The 18,578-nt window shown below is 41.2% G+C and overlaps 1 protein-coding gene across 1 annotated transcript in view; it reads right to left on the bottom strand.

Annotated features, from left to right (window-relative positions):
• Positions 1-5,127: 5,127 nt before the first annotated feature.
• Positions 5,128-18,578, bottom strand: part of colgalt2 (collagen beta(1-O)galactosyltransferase 2) — a 31,382-nt gene continuing 17,931 nt past the window's right edge. Inside the window, exons 2-12 of the mRNA XM_034700103.1 lie at positions 17,384-17,494; positions 17,113-17,230; positions 16,165-16,299; positions 15,878-16,082; positions 13,811-13,930; positions 13,458-13,531; positions 13,086-13,192; positions 12,500-12,632; positions 10,467-10,594; positions 10,153-10,359; positions 5,128-5,913 (exon numbers count right to left, since the gene is read on the bottom strand). Coding sequence (XP_034555994.1) covers positions 5,640-5,913; positions 10,153-10,359; positions 10,467-10,594; positions 12,500-12,632; positions 13,086-13,192; positions 13,458-13,531; positions 13,811-13,930; positions 15,878-16,082; positions 16,165-16,299; positions 17,113-17,230; positions 17,384-17,494 — 1,612 coding nt within the window. The 3' untranslated portion in view covers positions 5,128-5,639. The remainder of the gene's footprint in view (positions 5,914-10,152; positions 10,360-10,466; positions 10,595-12,499; positions 12,633-13,085; positions 13,193-13,457; positions 13,532-13,810; positions 13,931-15,877; positions 16,083-16,164; positions 16,300-17,112; positions 17,231-17,383; positions 17,495-18,578) is intronic.

Here is an 18,578-nt window from a genome sequence, read left to right as displayed (position 1 = left end):
TGTAGCACAGACAGAAGCCAGTGTGGTTTTAAAAGAGCAGTATACGCAGAAAGTGAAGGGCTCAACCTAATCTGATATTCTAGATGATGTCTCAGTAACCAAGGCTGTGTGTGCGCTCTGTTGCTTAAAAAGCACATATACACTCACACAGACATAAATAATATCTTACAAAGATAACAGCAAAGAAGAAAAGAAGTGAAAGACTACTGTTGGTCAATATATTATCACCAACATCTCAGGGGAGAGGAGGTATAGGGAGGTATTGGGAGGTATAAGGAAGTTTAAGGAGGTATATACCCCATCTTGGACTTGCAGGACAACAGATGATTGGAAGGGGGTTCACAGTTCAAACGCTAGATCCAGTAGCTCTAAAATGAGCTCATCAAATTCACAATCTTTTATTGTGTTGGTGACATCCCTAACCCTAATCCTAACCCTAATCCTAACCCTAACCCTAAACCCTAACCCTAACCCGACAATGGGGTCAATATGACCCGACAATATATTGCGGGGTCAAAATGACCCGGCAATATATCGCGGGGTCAACATGACCCAGCACTGTTGCGGGATCAATATGACCCGACAATATATCACAGGGTCAAAATGACCCGACAATATATCGCAGGGTCAATATGACCGGACAATATATCACGGGGTCAAAAGGAACCGACCATATATCGCAGGGTCAATATGACCCGACTCTGTCGCCGGGTCAATATAACCCAACACTGTTGCGGGGCCAATATGACCCGACAATATATCACGGGGTCAATATGACCAAACAATATATAGTGGGGTCAACATGACCAAACAATATATCGTGGGGTCAACATGACCCAACACTGTAGCGTGGTCAATATGATCTGACAATATATCAGAGGGGCAATATGACCCTACAATATATTGCGGGGGCAATATGACCAGACAATATATCACAGGGTCAATTTGACCCAACAATATATCACTGGGGCAATATGACCTGGCAATATATCGCGGGGTCAATATGACTGGATAATATATTGTTGGGTGTAAATGACCCGACACTGTCGCAGGGTCAATATGACCAGGGAATATATCGCAAGGGCAATATGACCTGACCATCGCGGGGTCAACCCCAACCCTAACCCCAACCCTAACCCCAACCCTAACCTTAACCCTATCCCCAACCCTAACCCTAACCCTAACCCTAACCCTAACCCCAACCCTAACCTTAACCCTAACCTTAACCCTATCCCCAACCCTAACCCCAACCCTAACCCTAACCCTAACCCCAACCCTAACCCCAACCCTAACCCTAACCCCAAACCTAACCCCAACCCTAACCCCGACCCAAACCCCAACCCTAACCTTAACCCTAACCTTAACCCTATCCCCAACCCTAACCCCAACCCTAACCCTAACCCTAACCCTAACCCCAACCCTAACCCCAACCCTAACCCTAACCCCAAACCTAACCCCAACCCTAACCCTGACCCAAACCCCAACCCTAACCCTAACCCTAACCCCAACCCAAACCCTAACCCTAACCCCAACCCTAACCCTAACCCCAACCCTAACCCCAACCCTAACCCCGACCCAAACCCCAACCCTAACCCTAACCCTAACCCCAACCCTAACCCTAACCCCAAACCTAACCCCAACCCTAACCCCGACCCAAACCCCAACCCTAACCCTAACCCTAACCCTAACCCTAACCCAAACCCTAACCCTAACCCCAACCCTAACCCTAACCCCAACCCTAACCCCAACCCTAACCCCGACCCAAACCCCAACCCTAACCCTAACCCTAACCCCAACCCTAACCCCAACCCTAACCCTAACCCTAACCCCAACCCTAACCCCAACCCAAACCCTAACCCTAACCCCAACCCTAACCCTAACCCTAACCCTAACCCCAACCCTAACCCCAACACAAACCCTAACCCCAACCCTAACCCCAACCCTAACCCTAACCCCAACCCTATCCCCAACCCTAACCCCAACCCCAACCCTAACCTCAACCCTAACCCTAACCCCAACCCTATCCCCAACCCTAACCCCAACCCCAACCCTAACCCCAACCCCAACCCCAACCCTAACCCCAACCCTAACCCTTAGAAGAAAAGTGAAGGAAAAAGAGAAACTTAAACTGAAGTTTTAAACTAACTTGTTCACGGAGCGCTTTTTCAGACTTTCTCAATTAATTTGTTTAAACTTAACACATTTTTTACTTAAGTAGAAGTATATCAATCATAGATGGTGAAATATGCTTTTTTGGAAAACAATGTACTTTCTATTTGTTCTTATGTATGAATGAATGATGGATTATATAAGGTTATATATGTGCAAACAAGAAGTATTGATATTTCTTGAAATAAAACTCTGTAATGTTTGTGTGTAGTTTACATGCGCTAACTGCTCCTTGACAGCTGATTCTCTCCATCTCTCCCGGACAATGTATCAGAGGGAAAGAGAGAGAGAGAGAGAGAGAGAGAGAGAGAGAGAGAGAGAGAGAGAGAGAGAGAGAGAGAGAGAGCATTCCTGCACACTTCCTAAATATTCATTTATTTGAAACCCATTATATTCATATGAGTTTATTCAAACATAAATAATATATTATGAGCTGTATGACGTGAAAGGCCTCACAAAGCAAGTGAGTCGATCATGTTGTCATTTAAAATATGACCAGCAGGTGGCAGCATTACCCCTCTTGGCACCAAAGAGAGTCCTTACCTGATGGAGCAAAATGTTTAATTGGCATTCGTACTGGAACTTATTTCCAGGCATAACACATATATAAAGCAAGGTCTGGTCTGTGATAAGTGAAGGTTACAAAATAAATTGTGCTGTTGTCTGAACTATCAAAACATGGCCTAATTTTAGGTGAATACAAACAGGTCTTGTACTTTCAGTCAAAGAGCAGGACGTACATTTTTTTTATAGATTTGTCACCACCTTACCATTCATCCGACCTTTTCTTACTCTTCACATCAAATAACCTCCCCCACCAATCCCCACTCCCCTCTTACCTCTCCTCTCCATCCCTCTCTCTTTCAGATCTCGCAGCAGACAGGAACTATAAAACAGTGTGCAGAGGTTCACTCAGCCAGTGAACAGTGGGAGCCAACACTCCTGCTGAGGGTCCTTTACACGATAAACACTCAAAGCTTGAGTTCATTGGGAAGTTGCAGCTCCTTTTATCTTTTACCACTGATTTCAAAATGTCACATGGCTTATTTTCAGATGGTTTGTATCTTATAAGAAATCAGTTGGGTCATGTGAACAGCTGCAGCGAGTTTGTGCTTGAAATCAAACAATAATATACAGGACTTAATGAAGGCTGTAGTGTGTTTCCCACAGAGACAAAGAGTGCTTTGCGTGTGTTGTTTTCGTTGAAGTCTTCCCTTCCTCTCATCATTTGCGTCTATCCACAAATTCTCTGCACCATTAAAAGCTCAGTCCTAAATGATCAATATTATAAGAGGTCATTAGCATGTCAGTTTTCTGCAGAGTGAGTACAAACACATTTTAAGAGAACTTGTTTTATTAGTTCAGCCCAGCACCACAGCTAAACCAAGAACAGCCTGTACTAAAGACATGAATAATTCATTAATCTAGTCTTTCCAAAATATATAACACAAATATGCTCAAGAGCAAAGGTCTGAGGCAGATAAAATAGCATACATCAAACATGCTACAGACTACATGTGATGTATAAATGACTGATGGTCTTAACATTTATGAGCAGGGCCAGCCTGCTTTGTGACTGATAGCTACAATGACAGAAACACTGAGCATAATGACATCTATAACTCACTCGCTATGTGGAGAAGAAATGCTTTTCTGTCACTGTGTGTGTGTGTGTGTGTGTGTGTGTGTGTGTGTGTGTGTGTGTGTGTGTGTGTGTGTGTGTGTGTGTGTGTGTGTCTGTCTGTGCAGCTCTCCTTTTGAGAAATCTTGAGTCTGAGTCTTAGACCTTCTGTATGATACACCTTTAAATCCGGCTTTTGCTGTAATTGTGATGGTAAAGATCAGTGTCCAGAGCTACAGAGTTAGACATTATGTCAGTAAGGGTCCTCATAAGTACAGAAGTATGTGACTGTATGTTTGCGTATGAGTTTGACATCGTCTGAGACAGTGACACTATTGGGTACAGGATGCCATCCCCCCTCCTCCCACATATGCTCAATTCTTTAAACAAATCCCAAAATTACTCTGTACAAAAAGATGGACGACATGACGTTTCCCCTAAAGTGAAGCTAAAACATTTGGAGGTTTAACTACTGCATAATAGGTCATAAGGTTCACTTCCTCCATATTAACAGATGGACCATTGTGAAAAACTATCAAGTCATAGTTGACAGAAAAAAAAATCTGAGACCAATGCCAAAGTTAACAGTTCTGTTGACAAATGCGACTCCTTCAGCATTCTTTACCAGATTAGCAGAGCAAGGAAACAATGGCATGAGAAAACACAGCAGACACTAATAATAGAGTTGATGATCTTTTCAATTATGAATTTTAAAGCAACAAGAGTATCTGATCTGGCCAGGTTTATGAACTCACTGCCTCTCAATATAAACATGACAAGATCTCTAGGTATTATTAAAAGATAACTAACCACCTAACTTTTTAATTGGGCTCTTAATTTGAATACATTTTATAGCCTAGTTTAGTATTTTTATCATTGTTTCAATATTAGTTTTATCTGCTTTTATCGTGATTTAATTTTTTAATTCCTTACTTTTTATAGTTCAGTCTAAAATTGTATCACATTTTTTTTTACATTTTCAAAATGTCTTCTGTCTTGTTTAAGTTGTTCATAATTTAAGTTTCTGCACTCAATTTTCTGTTTGTTCATTTGTGAAGCACTTTAATGTGTGAAAAGTGCTATACAAATAAAGTTGAGTCAATCTGCTGTGGTTTGTGACAGTCAGAGGGATTTAAGTCAAATGTGTGTTTTGACTAGCGGAAAAAAGTCGTCTTAGAACCGATCTATATTGCACAGACTCTGGCTCCAAAAGATGTCAACACCCATCGGGGGGTGCTTTGGCTTCACTTCTGTAAAATGGGAGGAGACAGAGACACGCTGTTCAGCTTAATGTACAATCGATGATCTGCACATATGCACACAAACAGGACACACAGTTAAGTTTCCCACTCACACTTAAGAGTTGTTTTCAAACAGCTTAAAAACGTCTTTATTCCTCTGCTGTCCAATAAACAAAACACATGTTTTTCTTTTTAAATAACAATAATTGTCTTTAACAATAAAAAACATTGATTTGTGAGGAGGATTTTTATCTTTTTCACACAAACTGCAAATAATGTTAGCTCTGGTCCATGTGTTGCTTAAGTTTCATCAGGCTGTAAGTGTCTCCACATGCCCAGAGGAGGCACACAGGGAATAAATAAAGCTTTTTGTCAAAGGCCTGCTGGCCCTCATCCCAGGTTCTCCTCCTCTTCCTCTCCTCAGAGTCCCTTTACTGACATCAGAACTTGACTTTTATCCATGAATGAATGTACAGTATGTCAGCTTGTAGTTCAACAGTCTTTTCAAGTGGGTGTACACCTTAAATTCACTGTGTGTACACTGCACAGTAAACAGGAGTCTCTCTCAGTCTCAGGTGTGTGTCACCTAACGCTCTCAGGTGTGTGTATCACAGTTCATCTCGTGAGGCACGAGCTGCAGGAGGCGGCGAGTCTCCGGTGACGCTGTTCTGTGCCACAGGCCGGATGCTGCCCTGTTGGGCCGTCTTGCGTGCGTGTTGTCGGTCCCAATCAGTGAGTACGGCTTCATCATCCCAGATGGTGGAAGTCTCAGTGTCACTGATGTAGCCAGGCTCTCCAGTGTAGTGGGTGGGGTAGATGAGTAGAGGTTCCACAGAGAAGGCCTGCAGGTCCCGTGGGTTGAAGTGAGACATGTACTTCGTACTGATTGGGAGGAAAGAAGAGCAAAGAAGAATTAATATGGAGGTGATTATTACAGAAAAGGATGATTAAATTCTTTATTAATCTTCTGGTTAATCCTTCCGACCACGAAGGGTTAGATATCAGGCTACAACAATGTCAAGAACCCAAGGTTATTACTTTAAATGTTGAAAGACGTATAAACCCAAGCAAATCTCCACATTTCAGACATGGTAACAGTGCATGTAAGGGAATCAATTTGTGATTGGCTCCACAATTTTAATTGCCAAAACATGTCCTGCTATTTTAGGGAACTCCTAAAATCCACAAGAAAACCAACAAGAGAGTTATACAAACATAGGAAACTTTGTGGAAGGAGAAAGAAAAGAGTTTTGAAATTAACCATAGACTATAAAAAAAAACGTATATTGAACAACACCTCTTTGGAGGGACAACAAAACTTTTGGAGCTCCCCCTGGTGACTGGCTGCAGTATAGGTCATAAAGCCTGCCGTCTTCATGTAAACAAATGTGACGTGTCAAACTTTCAAATTAAAATACACACATCAGATAAATTCTTATCAAGCTTGTTAACTGTAATAGCAGTCAGCCCTTGTCGTGCAGATTTATGCACAGGTGCTCATTTTCCTAAGGAGTTTTAATTTCTTATTTGGTGTTAAAGGATGATTGATTGACAGCTCCGTTAAAAAATACAGGCAGGAAAGAGGAGGAAAAGCTAGAAGACCAAGCTGCTACCTCCAGTCTAAAAATATGAGTTCAATGCGGAAGTGCTAAAAACTGCAGTTCAACAAAGATCTGCTTGACGCTGGCTCCGGATGTACCGGAAACCACATACACACCAATTCAAAAAAGACGATCTTTACAGCAGAAATAAACATTTTACAGCCTGGTACAAAAGACAAGTGTAGTCTGGATAGCTCATTTCTCGATCGGCACACACTGTATGAGGGGTGAATTTTTTTCTATCATAGCAATTTGGAAGATATTGAGATTACAAGTCTTCCAATGAGAGGCACAGTTGACTTGATTGACAGGCTGGAACACTGTAGCTGTTGGCTAGGAGGCTCAAAGCCCGCCTCTTTACGTCACAATCCCTCAATATTAGCAATAAGGCCGCCGCCGCCGGTTGGCCTCAAATCAGCGCTTCAGAAACAGATGGGTGAGGTCACCCATACTACGTCCATATTTTATACAGTCTATGGAAGAAACCAAAGAAATAGTGATCCAAGAGCAACTGGACTTTTGGTAACTTAGTCTGCTTCAAATCAACACAAGAAAATAAGTATTAAAAAACCAAGGCACACCCTCTCTGAGTCCAGGAAGTGCTCCTTCCTCAATTTATTTGATTCTACAACACAAGACTCCACTCTGCTGTGGACTGCACTGATCTGAGGAATCTTTGATGTTTTATCTGTAGCTATTGTTGTGATTTGGTAAGCAGAAGGGGTGTGGAGATCCCTTCTTGCTCCAACAGCGCAATACAATATGTCAGCACCCATAGAGGCAGTATTTTGGCTTCACATTTTACAATGGGAGGAGATGGAGGCACACTGCCCGTATTAACATACAGTCAATGGAATGAACATAATAGCAGTTTGATGTATCAGATTTTTTTTTTGCTCTGTGCAGCTTCATAAATATGAACAGATGTTAAAGTGATAAACACTGGTGTAAATGAACATGTGAAGTATTTAAGTTAATGTCAGCAGCGATAACCAATGGAAGTTCAAATTTTTGCCAATTCCGGTCTGTGACTGTTTTAAAGTCCACTGAACAGAAGAGGAAGGAAGGCTGAACAACACAGCAGTCACTCAAAGCTGTTGACATGACTATTTTTTATTTTGGGTATGTTGCATCAGATCTTGTTTACTGGAAGTTTTAGTTCCTATACCCAATGATCCGGAAATCCCTTTTACTAGACAGCAAATCTACAGGATGTCAGATAAGGAGCAGGACAATGTGTACTTCAGTAAAATTAAGTCATGATACGGGAGTGTTTTTCAACTTATACAAAATGAAACTCTCTAAAGTACGTCTAAATCATGTTAAAACTGAGCCAAATGAATGTATGAAGAACTTGTTGAGACATTTTTTTCAAAGAAAATGTTTCTTATTGAATTGAGTTCTTATTTTCATGCTAATCATATGTTTTATAGGTTTCACTTGTAGTGATAACAGCTGTCAAATAAATGTGTTTGAATGAGAAACACATTATTTATCTGTTTAATAAAGAATTAAACTTGTATTATTTTATAAATGTTGCTAAAGTGACCAGGATCCCCTGTAGGTAATACACTCACTATTAACACGTAACTCAAACAACCCCACCCCAAAAAGCTGAACTATCCCTTTAAAGTGGACATAAAATTAAGCTCTGAAAATAACAATTGAGATACTCATGTAAAGTACAAGCATCTCCAAGTGTTATTTAAACACAGTATACAACCAACTGCAGGTATTATAAAGATGATCTAATAACCAATGTATCCTTACATTCCCCACATCTTAATGCTGTTACATAAACTATTGTCATGTTGAGTGTATCTAGAAAATAAGCAAAGAAAAAGAACAACGAAAACCGACCCATCAGTCTGAAGCAGGGTCAAAGGGAGGAATGAGGGCTAGGTGGATCTGACACGTCAACCAAGAGGAGTCACACTCCTGCAGACAGAGGTCACCACAGGTCACCACAGAGGTCAACTCCCTGCCGCCAAGAGCCTGTTTAAAGCCTGTCAGCTCTACATTAGGACTGGAAACCCTACACCTTTATTAGAGCTGACCTGCTGCAACAGACACATCCTCCAGCAGATTTCTGTGAAATAAGGCATTCTTTTGTGGCTGTTATGGTCATTTTTGTTTTTAGCAAAATCAGAGTTATAAAGAATACAAATAAAGAAAAGTAGTGCAGCCCTTTCTGGAAGTAGACAAACAAAAGAGAGACCATACAGGCTTCCTTCTTGTAACACATACATCTTTGTCATAGCATTCACACAGAACACATAATGACTTGCTGTTAATTTGTGTTATTTAACACATTTTTCCTGCCAGCTTTCCACTCACCACCATCTTACCCATTTCTTTCAATTTTAAACAAACCCACTTTTTCTAAAAGTTGAATACACACACAGTGTATTCACTATTAATCTATATATGCAACACCAGACACACATCTCCATGTATTTATATAGTAACACACACACTCACACAGTGTCCATCCCGACCCAACCCCCCTGCTCAGGCCTCTATCAATGGGAATCCTGTCCCCCTCTCCAACCAGCAGGAAGAGCTGCTCTGGCCCACATTCCTCAAAGAGAGAGGGGGAAGGGGGAGGAGAGGCGGGTGACACAGGGGGGAGTAGGTGCGAAGGAAAGTAAAGTCCTGTTAGGGAGTTAGGAAATTTAAAAGATGCAAAAAGGATAAAATAGATGAGGATGGAGAGCGAGGAAAAGGTGAAGGGCTGACCTAGAGGATAAAGATGCTAAAAAAGGAGGAAAAATTGAGGTTGAGGTGGAGGAATAGTAGAACAGGGTATGGCAAGAATCCCAAAGGAGAAAAGAAACAGAGAAGCAGGCATTGTGTGCACTGTACCCTCTGAACCCCAAGAACAATCCATGCCCTGTGAGTGAGCGAGCACTGAAAAAGAAGAAGAAGGAAGGGGGTTGTGCCAGAAAAATGAAAGAGAGAGGGACACAATCAGGTGGAATGAGGAGTAAAAAAAAAAAGACGGAGGTAGAGAAATGTAGGGAACAAAATGTGGAGTAAAACTGGACATAAGATGTGGTCTACCACTAGAGAAAAAATTTGGAACATTACAAACTGCCTCACATTTAAAACTGGCCCTGCACATGCATGTTCGTGTCTATGTATAGATAATTACTGTACAGTAGGTCCTTTCTGAATGGGTTATAGCCCTCAAGTCTGTTTTTGTGCATGCATGGGATTTATGCATGCCTAAATTACACTGACTAAATTTAACTTTCACTATTGAAACTTCATGTTTATCCTACATTTGAATAAGCTGATGTATTCATTCTTATATAAGAGTGCACCTGCAATCATCTATTTGTGCTCTTCAGTCAATATTTCTAAACTCTAAAAGAGTGTTTTTGCACAGAATGAGTTATTTCTGCAGCCTTGTGGAGTCTGTATTTCATGCATTAAATATAATTTATTTGTAAAATTCGTGAATTCAAAATATGCACCACTGTTATTCTAATTGAAAGAATCCAAAATAAAGACTGACTTGGGGTGTTTGTCGAACATGACAGGCAGGAACTCATCCACAGGCAACATCCTTGTGAAGGGATCTGCATCTAGTAGCTTTCTGGCTCCTTGCTGTGAAAGTGCATAGCCGAGCGTCCAGTAGGAGTAATCGGCCTTCACCAGGTTGTTTACACCTTCCACAGACTGCTCAGGCTGCTGCACCTGCATGCGCTTACGTCCAATATATCTGAGCAGAAGCAGAGAGAGTGTGTTAAAGAGGCTTCACACATAAACTTACATTTTGATACACACATGTGGAATAAAATCTGTGGATGTATACGTGGATGTTCTTACATGAGGTCCCAGTCCAGCTGGGTTTTGTCTACGTCATCCATTATGGCCTGAATTCGTCTTTTAAACCTGGGCTCAAACCTCACATCGTCCTCTAAAACAAGAACTCTCTGGAGGCCCTGCTCCAACATCTGTCAGAAGAAAGTACACAAAGTTAAAACATATCAATGACAGCTGTGGGTTTACCAGCTGCCCAGTTTATAACCTAGCTTACAACTAAAATAACACACTAACTTTGAGTTGTAGCAGAAAAATAGCTCCATGTTTTCACCTTTTAATATAATGTTTACTTAAATGTGAGTGAAGATATATGAAAGCATGTTATTGTTTACAGGCTGTGTAGCTCAGTATTCTTGTCCATACAGTGCAGGGGATTAATTGACTTTAACCCATTCATTGAGATAATAGTACCCGACATTCTTACTAAATGCCAGGCTAGGTTAAGAAACTTGATTCTGATTGGTCAATGGTACCAATTACAGTGGTAGTTCCTTCTCAACAACAAAATCATGCTATTGACAACCTGATCACCTCATCATATCAAATCAATCCACAGAAAGGATTCAACAAATTTTACTACTGCCTATTGACACTGGCAAAAACTGTATTTTATTATTTTTATTAGCTTACTCTTTTTAATTTTAGCTTATCTTTTTCTAGCTATTTCCTATGTTTATCTGTTGTTGTCGTTGCTAGGGTCTGAGAGAGAAACATAATATCAAATCCTCTGTATGACTGGTGCATACTGCAGTATTGACAATAAAGAAGACTTTGAACTTTGACTTTGAACTTTGAACTTTTAATAATGACAGTTACTGGGGACAGATATGAGAGCAGCCTTTCGAGCTACTGGGCCCCAACCATCTCTGATAGAAAAAAGCGGCGCAAGATCCGGTCCGAAAATCCACACAATGGATGTGACATTAGTCCTGCTCACCCTGTCAGGATTCTGATTTGCACAACCACATGTATAGTTTACAGTATCGCTTACTCGAAGGCTAAGGATTATATATATTTGGATAAGGGGCACAGCTGTTTGGACTTAGTGGTGGGTGCCTGGACTAAACGCCCACCTCAGCTCCAGCTCTTTGCCTGTTTTCCAGACTGACTGAAATTTAGGTTGAGTCAGCATTTCCAGTATGGCGATTACCATCATTGGGCTACAAAATGGCTCTTTAGAAACCAGTAAGTGACGTCCCTAACATACCCTTACTGTGAAAGGTCCTCCAAAATGTTCAAAGATTAGAGGACTTGTCTCAACTGGCATCCTCAAATTTTGCAAACAAACAAGTTAAAGACCACTTCAGCAGGTTGAATCTATGATCACAAGATGTTCACTGATCACCACATGTTGCGGCTGACTGACGATTTAACCAAACAAAAACCGACACGCCGCGGAACGCTAAGCATGGGAGTTTACCTGAGACGCGCATTCACAGAAACACACATCCACTTCTAATGCTCGTTAATGCTCTTTATTTCTACTGATGCGCAACTTGAACAGATGCTTCATACAATACAAGACAAAGTACAGAACGGCAAAACTAATGTGGTGTTAAGCGTAGTGGTCAATAGAAAGTTTCACTCCCGACTCACCCTTCCTCGTTAACAAAACCAACAGACTACAGGTGCGTGGAATTATTTGTAACCACCACGCACACACCCACAGTGACGTACCCACCACTCAAGTGCCATCAGAGTGCACACAACCCCCTCACATCAATATACAGCACTTACCAACATGTCACATATAAAACACACACATATGGCTCCTACACCACACTTTGGCCACACTCTGTGTTGCAGTAAGCTGGGCTAGACGTCACTGAATTTCCGGTTTCGGAAAATGGAAGTGAACAACGGCCAAGCTGATAGCGAAACAGCTTCTTTAGCATCCACTTATGATTTAAAAAGTTAAGAAGTGGTTTATATGAAATTTAATAATTTTCACAGCACCTAAAAACTGAGTCCCCCCTGTCGAAAACAGCCTTATTCTTCTTTCCAGTATTAGTATGTCACTCTTCCCTGCTTCTCACCTGTATCCATATGGAGTGATGGCTGAGGAAGCAACCAATCTCCCCTCGGGTCAGGACTCGACCAGAGTACGGGTCCTTATAGTCGGGCATCATTTCTATACCAAGTGCCTGCAGCTGGGACGAATTCAGAGCCCTGAGAGAGAGAGGGAGAACAGGAATTTATGAGCAGAAGTGGGAAAAGACGAGAACGTGCTATAACTACATTTGTCTATAAGCATCTGAGTCTATCATCAAGGGGAACAGCTTGGCTGTAAATCTCAGCAAGTTGCAACAAGTTAGACATTTTGCCAAAGGCTCGTAGAGGGATTAGGACGTTCTCAACAGTGGATTAAAGTAAGTACTGATAGAGGAATATAAGTAAGTCAAGAACATTTCTACAAACACCTAGCATCTGTTTAGGCAGGATGTCAGGATGTTAGAAAAAGATGCAACAGATGGGACACAGAAGAAATTCTCTGACTGCAGCTTATTCAGGGAGAGTCTACACCACCAAGGAAAGTATGATGATGTTGTTTTTTCAAGATTAAATCAGTCCTTATAGGTTAAGCTCATGAAGTGCATACAGAGCCATATGTTTGTGACCTACTTGCCGTCCACTGCATCAGTCAGCGTGGCGTGTAAACCCAGGGCAGTCATTGATTTCAACATCCTGGTTCTTCTGTCCAGACGGCGCTTCAGGTTGATCAGTAAAATCTAAGTGGAGACAGGTTCATTAGAGAGCCATCTTTTACTTTGCTCGAGCCTTAATTTTACTCCGACGTTTCTGCTTGGTGCTATTGTCTTAGTAAAATAGGAGACACAAAATGCAGAGAAACAAAGGAGAACTAAGACAAGAAGCTGGGATCAGAGAGGTAAAGAACTTTGAAGACACAGCTTGGGAGGCAGGATGTGGGAGTTCCCTATAAATAGTAAATACAAAGAGAAACAGATAGAGTTTTCAAGCGCTCTCAAAACTTACTTTATCAAAGCCCATTGTGTCCTGTGGCGATGGCGGAAAGTACAGGTGCTCAGAGGCCTCAATGTCGTGGTCAACTGTTGGCAGGGGAGATAAAGGAGGGTAAAGGTTAAAACAACAACAACAAGATTCAAATACAGCAGTATTTCCTGTGGATTGTGGGGTTTGTTTGATTTGCTTTATTTAAAGCCTGAGTGGAGAGTAGAACAGTGAGTGGGGGGGGGGGGGGGCAAAAGAGAGAAGCAACAGAGTAGGGCGTTGAAAGAAAAATAGAGGGGGGGAGAAGAAGGGGGATGACAGGGTGCAATCAAGGGGGTCCAGGGAGAGGAAACAAGTTATATAGTGTTTGCACTCACTCAGTGCCTCTGTGATGGTGTGTATGAAACTCTCGCTCTCATCCTCCACACTCTGCTGTGCTTTGAGAGGAACAGGCAGGTAACCGTAGTGTTCTCTGTTACACACATACATCTGTACACCTGGAAAACACACACACAAACACACATACGCACATGATTCTGTTAATACAACCTCTTGACCCAAACAATTAAAATAAACATGCAAATTAGACCACCGCAGCGTCTTTATTCTTTCTCTGATATGCATGAGCGTCACTGTGGAGACTTGAAGCTACACAAAAGCAAACCTACCAAAACAAACAAACAGCTTGATATTTCTTACAGTGCTGTTTTCATCCATAAAGCTTACATTGTGGGTGTCTTTTTACCATCTCAAAAGTTGACATGTGTTTCTGTGCCTTTACAATGTAAACATTCTGTATTCATTGTCACATACATGCATAACTTCTATGTCAAATACAATTTGGGATGTGTACGATCACTCAATGTGAGGATCCCAATCTCCTTCCCTTCCTTTTCTTCTCATGTTTCATGTGTTCATCTAGAGCTGGGCATGAATCCACACATCTTGCTGTCAATCAAGCCTGCACACCTGCTGCTCGTCTGCAATCAGGTCACCTACACTCTCTGCAGAGTAAACGCCCGGCTCAGACTTTTACTATTTGCCAGATCGTTGTGATAGTCCGCTCAGACTTCTTTTCTTTTTGAAGGCACTTTTTGACATCTAGTGTTCTTTGAGAGACGAGACGCATCTAGTCCCTCATGTGTCCAGATTATCGTGCCTCCAGCCCTCAGTAATCAAGCACCTAGATTCAGGACCTCAACTTCTGCAACCATGCCAGTTTCTGACTCCTAAAGTTTTCAAAACTAGGACACTGAAATCCTGCAGCCACTACTTTGGACATCAATATTTCAGACCAGCCCAAATCCCCTTGCAAGATTAGATTTTGTAATATTAAACACTGCTCCAACATTTACTAAGAGGCCCTGTTTGTGTATGTATTGTTGGTCCCAATTCATATTTGTACAACTGCTTCTTAATTATCAAACTTAATTCTTCTTCAATTGAGGACACATCTACATTTATGGATTTTCTTTTCAATGGGGATCCATACTTTTCACATACAAGTTTAAATTGTTTTGTCAAAAGCAACTGTCCTGTGCAGCCTTATTGTGTGTTCATGTCTTTAGTAGTGAACACAGGTTTTAATTTCTAATTTCTCTTCCTTTTCTTGACACTGTGACAAACATAATTAATTCAACATATTCCATGACAGAAGTTGTGTTAAAGCAGCAGATTTGAAGGTTTTGTTCATGTGTGACCACGTTTTGTCACTAAAACATTTGCTAACACTAGCAAACATTAGCTAGCTGGTAACCTACAGTAACTAGTCACACAAGACCAAGCAAGGCCACATCAGCAAACTCTGGAGTGGGTTAAATTGAGCAACATTTTTACTTTGAATTCAACATTTTACATAGTCAGAAAATAGTCATCAGCTACAAAATGCTGAACCTCTTTTCTCAAAAGTTAAATACTCACTGCAGTTATGTGTACAAATAGGTTCTTTGTGTTTTGTTTACAATTAATTTGCAGGATAGAAAATTATATTTCTCTTGGCTTCTATAGATTTTCTTGTGTTTGCAGATATTGTCACTGTTTGTAAGGATGCTTATAAGTGTTTACTTTTAAGTTGGCGTGCACGCTTGTTGTCTGCACCCTGGAAGTGGATGGTTGTGTAATTTTCCTCTGGATGATCATTCACTTCAAACACAAGAATCTACAAACACTGATATTTTTTTGCATTCTGACAAACAAACAGATGCAAAGTCAGGACAAACACATGGATTCCTTTAGTGCTGCTTGTTTTTATCTGTTTTAATGTGTAACATGTGCATAAACCAATAAAAAAAGCCCCCAGTGGCATAAAGCAGTACCAGTATGAAGATTAAAACCAGGCTGTGTACAAATGAATGGCTGCGTCACTGACATTCCTCAGTTCCCAAGCCATTAGCAGCTCGGCTAGAAATGTAGCAATTTGTTGTTAGTGCAGCTTTCAGACTGACCTGCTTGACGGGCTGAGAAAGCAAACACCATGATGTCATCAAACGCCCAGCTGTAGTCTGGGTGAGGAGGGTAGAAAGTCAGGTCCCTTGTGGATTCCCGACGCAGGTCCAGCAAGTAGGTGCTGTGCACCATGGGAACAGGGAAACAGCCGAGACGCTTCCACTCCCTAATGGGCTGGTAGTCTGGGGTTCGCTTATAGTAACCCTGAATAAGAAAAATAACAAGTTAAGGAAGGAAAACTAGCTGGATGAATGAAAATATGTTTAAGTTCAGGTTTAGACTGTACCTGAGGGGTGATCCCGCACCAGAAGTTGGAGTAAAGTGAGCGAGACTCTAACATGGGAGCCACAAGAGTCAGGTTTTCAGCCATCATCAGGTTGAGCACTTGTGGGTTGGTCAACAGGTTGTCACTGTCTACAAACTAAAGAAGGGAGGAGAGTTTTCATTATATCACACAAATTGCACAACTTGTTTTGGCTAACAAGCACTAACAAATAATTTAGACCCAATACAAATACAAATAAATATATATATATTTCCCCTCAGTGTCTTCCTTATTATATCGTTTTCATATCGTTCATCAAGGCTAACTCAACTTAATGCTGAGTTGGGCCAATACCTCCATCTACCTCCTAAAATCAAGGGTAGAATTAGCTCAGTCAGTGCAACTATCTATAAGTTGTTTATAAAAAACTTCTTCCTTCTAATCTAAAAATGTAGCCATCACAGCAAAAATTTATAAAATCACTCGTGTCCAGCAAATATTTGTCAAGAATGGAAAAGGAGAACAGCACACTGCTAGCTAAGAGTACCAATGTTAGTTAAAGCTAGCAAAACATTACCAAACCGTTTTTTGTTTTGTTTTTAATTAATCATCGAAAGACAGTTTTTTGTTTATTCTTTTTGAAATGAAGATAATTCAAACTTTTTATAACACTATATAATAGTTTCATGTTAAAAGCTGGGTGTCTGTGATACTCTTGAGGACGTAAAGACATTGGCAGTGTGGAGTAGCTGCTGTCATTAGCTTAGCCTGTTTCTTATAGCTAACTTGTATTTTTTCAGTATAGTCAGGCTATGTGTGTTAACTGTATCACAAATCAAAGGTAAGTATCATAGCCTGGAGCTCTGAATAATTGTGATATTATCCCTTATTTTATTTGTGCTAATATCAAGCCGGATATCAGGATTCCCATTCTCTATGCATGTGCACAATATCACATCTGGGTCTTACTAGTATGTAGTCGGCCCATCGTTCCCTGGCAGACTTCAGTGCTGCCTGTCGTAGCTTCATCACATGGTTGAACCTTGAAGGAGGCCAGTGCTTCGGACCCCACTCATCTGTGTAAGATCTAAAATAGACAAAGATTTAAGATAGTTTATCTTCTTTTCCTATCTGATTAAAAAATATCAATTCTGTGAGGAAAACAGGAACAACTAAGATTTAGAATTAAGTCTGAAGGACTCTGAATAACTGCTAATGAAAGGTGGAAACTGTGACTCACTTTGGCTCCTCCATGGGTCTCCACTCCACATAGTGGTACATATGCTGAGCTCTCTTCAGCCATTCTCTCAGCATGGCAGTAGTGTTGTCTGTGTTATGGTCTGTTGCTGCCCTGAAACACAAACAGAAAAAGCAGAATGTCAGTCAGAAAGAGCAAATTGAGGATCAATTGTATGACACAAAACAACAGTTTCAGGCCTTTGAAAGAACTTCATTTCCTCTTGTAGAGCATCTGCTAAACACTTGTAAACAGCTGCCTCTTGGCGTGTCAGGACTGTTTTCAGGCATGAGACCCTTTGGAAAAATAAGAGGATGTGAAGCTGGGCCAAACATCATGCACAAAGCTGCAAACTGTCATTAACTGAGGTAGATGCTAAGAGGTTGTGACGCTCAAGAAGTACCAACAGCATGTTACGTAAGAATATGTTCAGACCTCCAGGTTTGTCCAATTATTGTCCCATGTCACAACAGCCTTTCAAAGCCAACTTAATGCATAATTAACTGCTCTGCTGGAGCAGGGACGAGAAATCAGAGGCCACAATGCAGACAGACTTCACTGTGAGGGACTTAGGGTAAAAAAACAAAATCAAGACAGGTAGACTGAGCAGGAGTCGAAAGAGTGGCCTCCATGTCTGGCTAGACAGGAACTTCATTTGGATGTGTATTTTGATGCACCAAGTGTCAACAACTGGGCAAAGAAAAACTGCACAGACACCAGAATACAAACACACACACACACACACACACACACACACACACACACACACACACACCCACACACACACACACCCACACACACGTACCTGTAAGCAAATGATGTCAGTGAAAAGTAAGGAAAGCTGCAGACTTATTTGTCATCTTTGTGGTTTTTCACTCAGCAAGAGATTTCCACCTCAGCTCCCAGAGCTGACTCAGAGAACACACTGTGGCTACTGTGTGTGTGGGTATGGCAGTGTATATGAAATTAAAACTGTAACATAAAAGTCCTGGACCAATCAGCAGTGTGCTATCACAGCTGCAAATCTGAGTTTCAGAAAAACAAGGTTTATCTATCTTTGTATTTCAAATTAGTTTTCAATAGGAAAAGTAAACAGTGTGTGAGGCCTGTGTTCAAATGAGTGTGCAAAAACACACACATGCACACACACACACATACAGTGAACACACAAAGTTGGTGAGATGGAGTTTTCAACTGC

Source organism: Notolabrus celidotus, chromosome 2, assembly GCF_009762535.1.
Source record: "Notolabrus celidotus isolate fNotCel1 chromosome 2, fNotCel1.pri, whole genome shotgun sequence".
NCBI lineage: Eukaryota > Metazoa > Chordata > Actinopteri > Labriformes > Labridae > Notolabrus > Notolabrus celidotus.
Note: the sequence above shows the minus strand (reverse complement) of the source record. Positions and strands in the feature narration are given on the sequence as shown.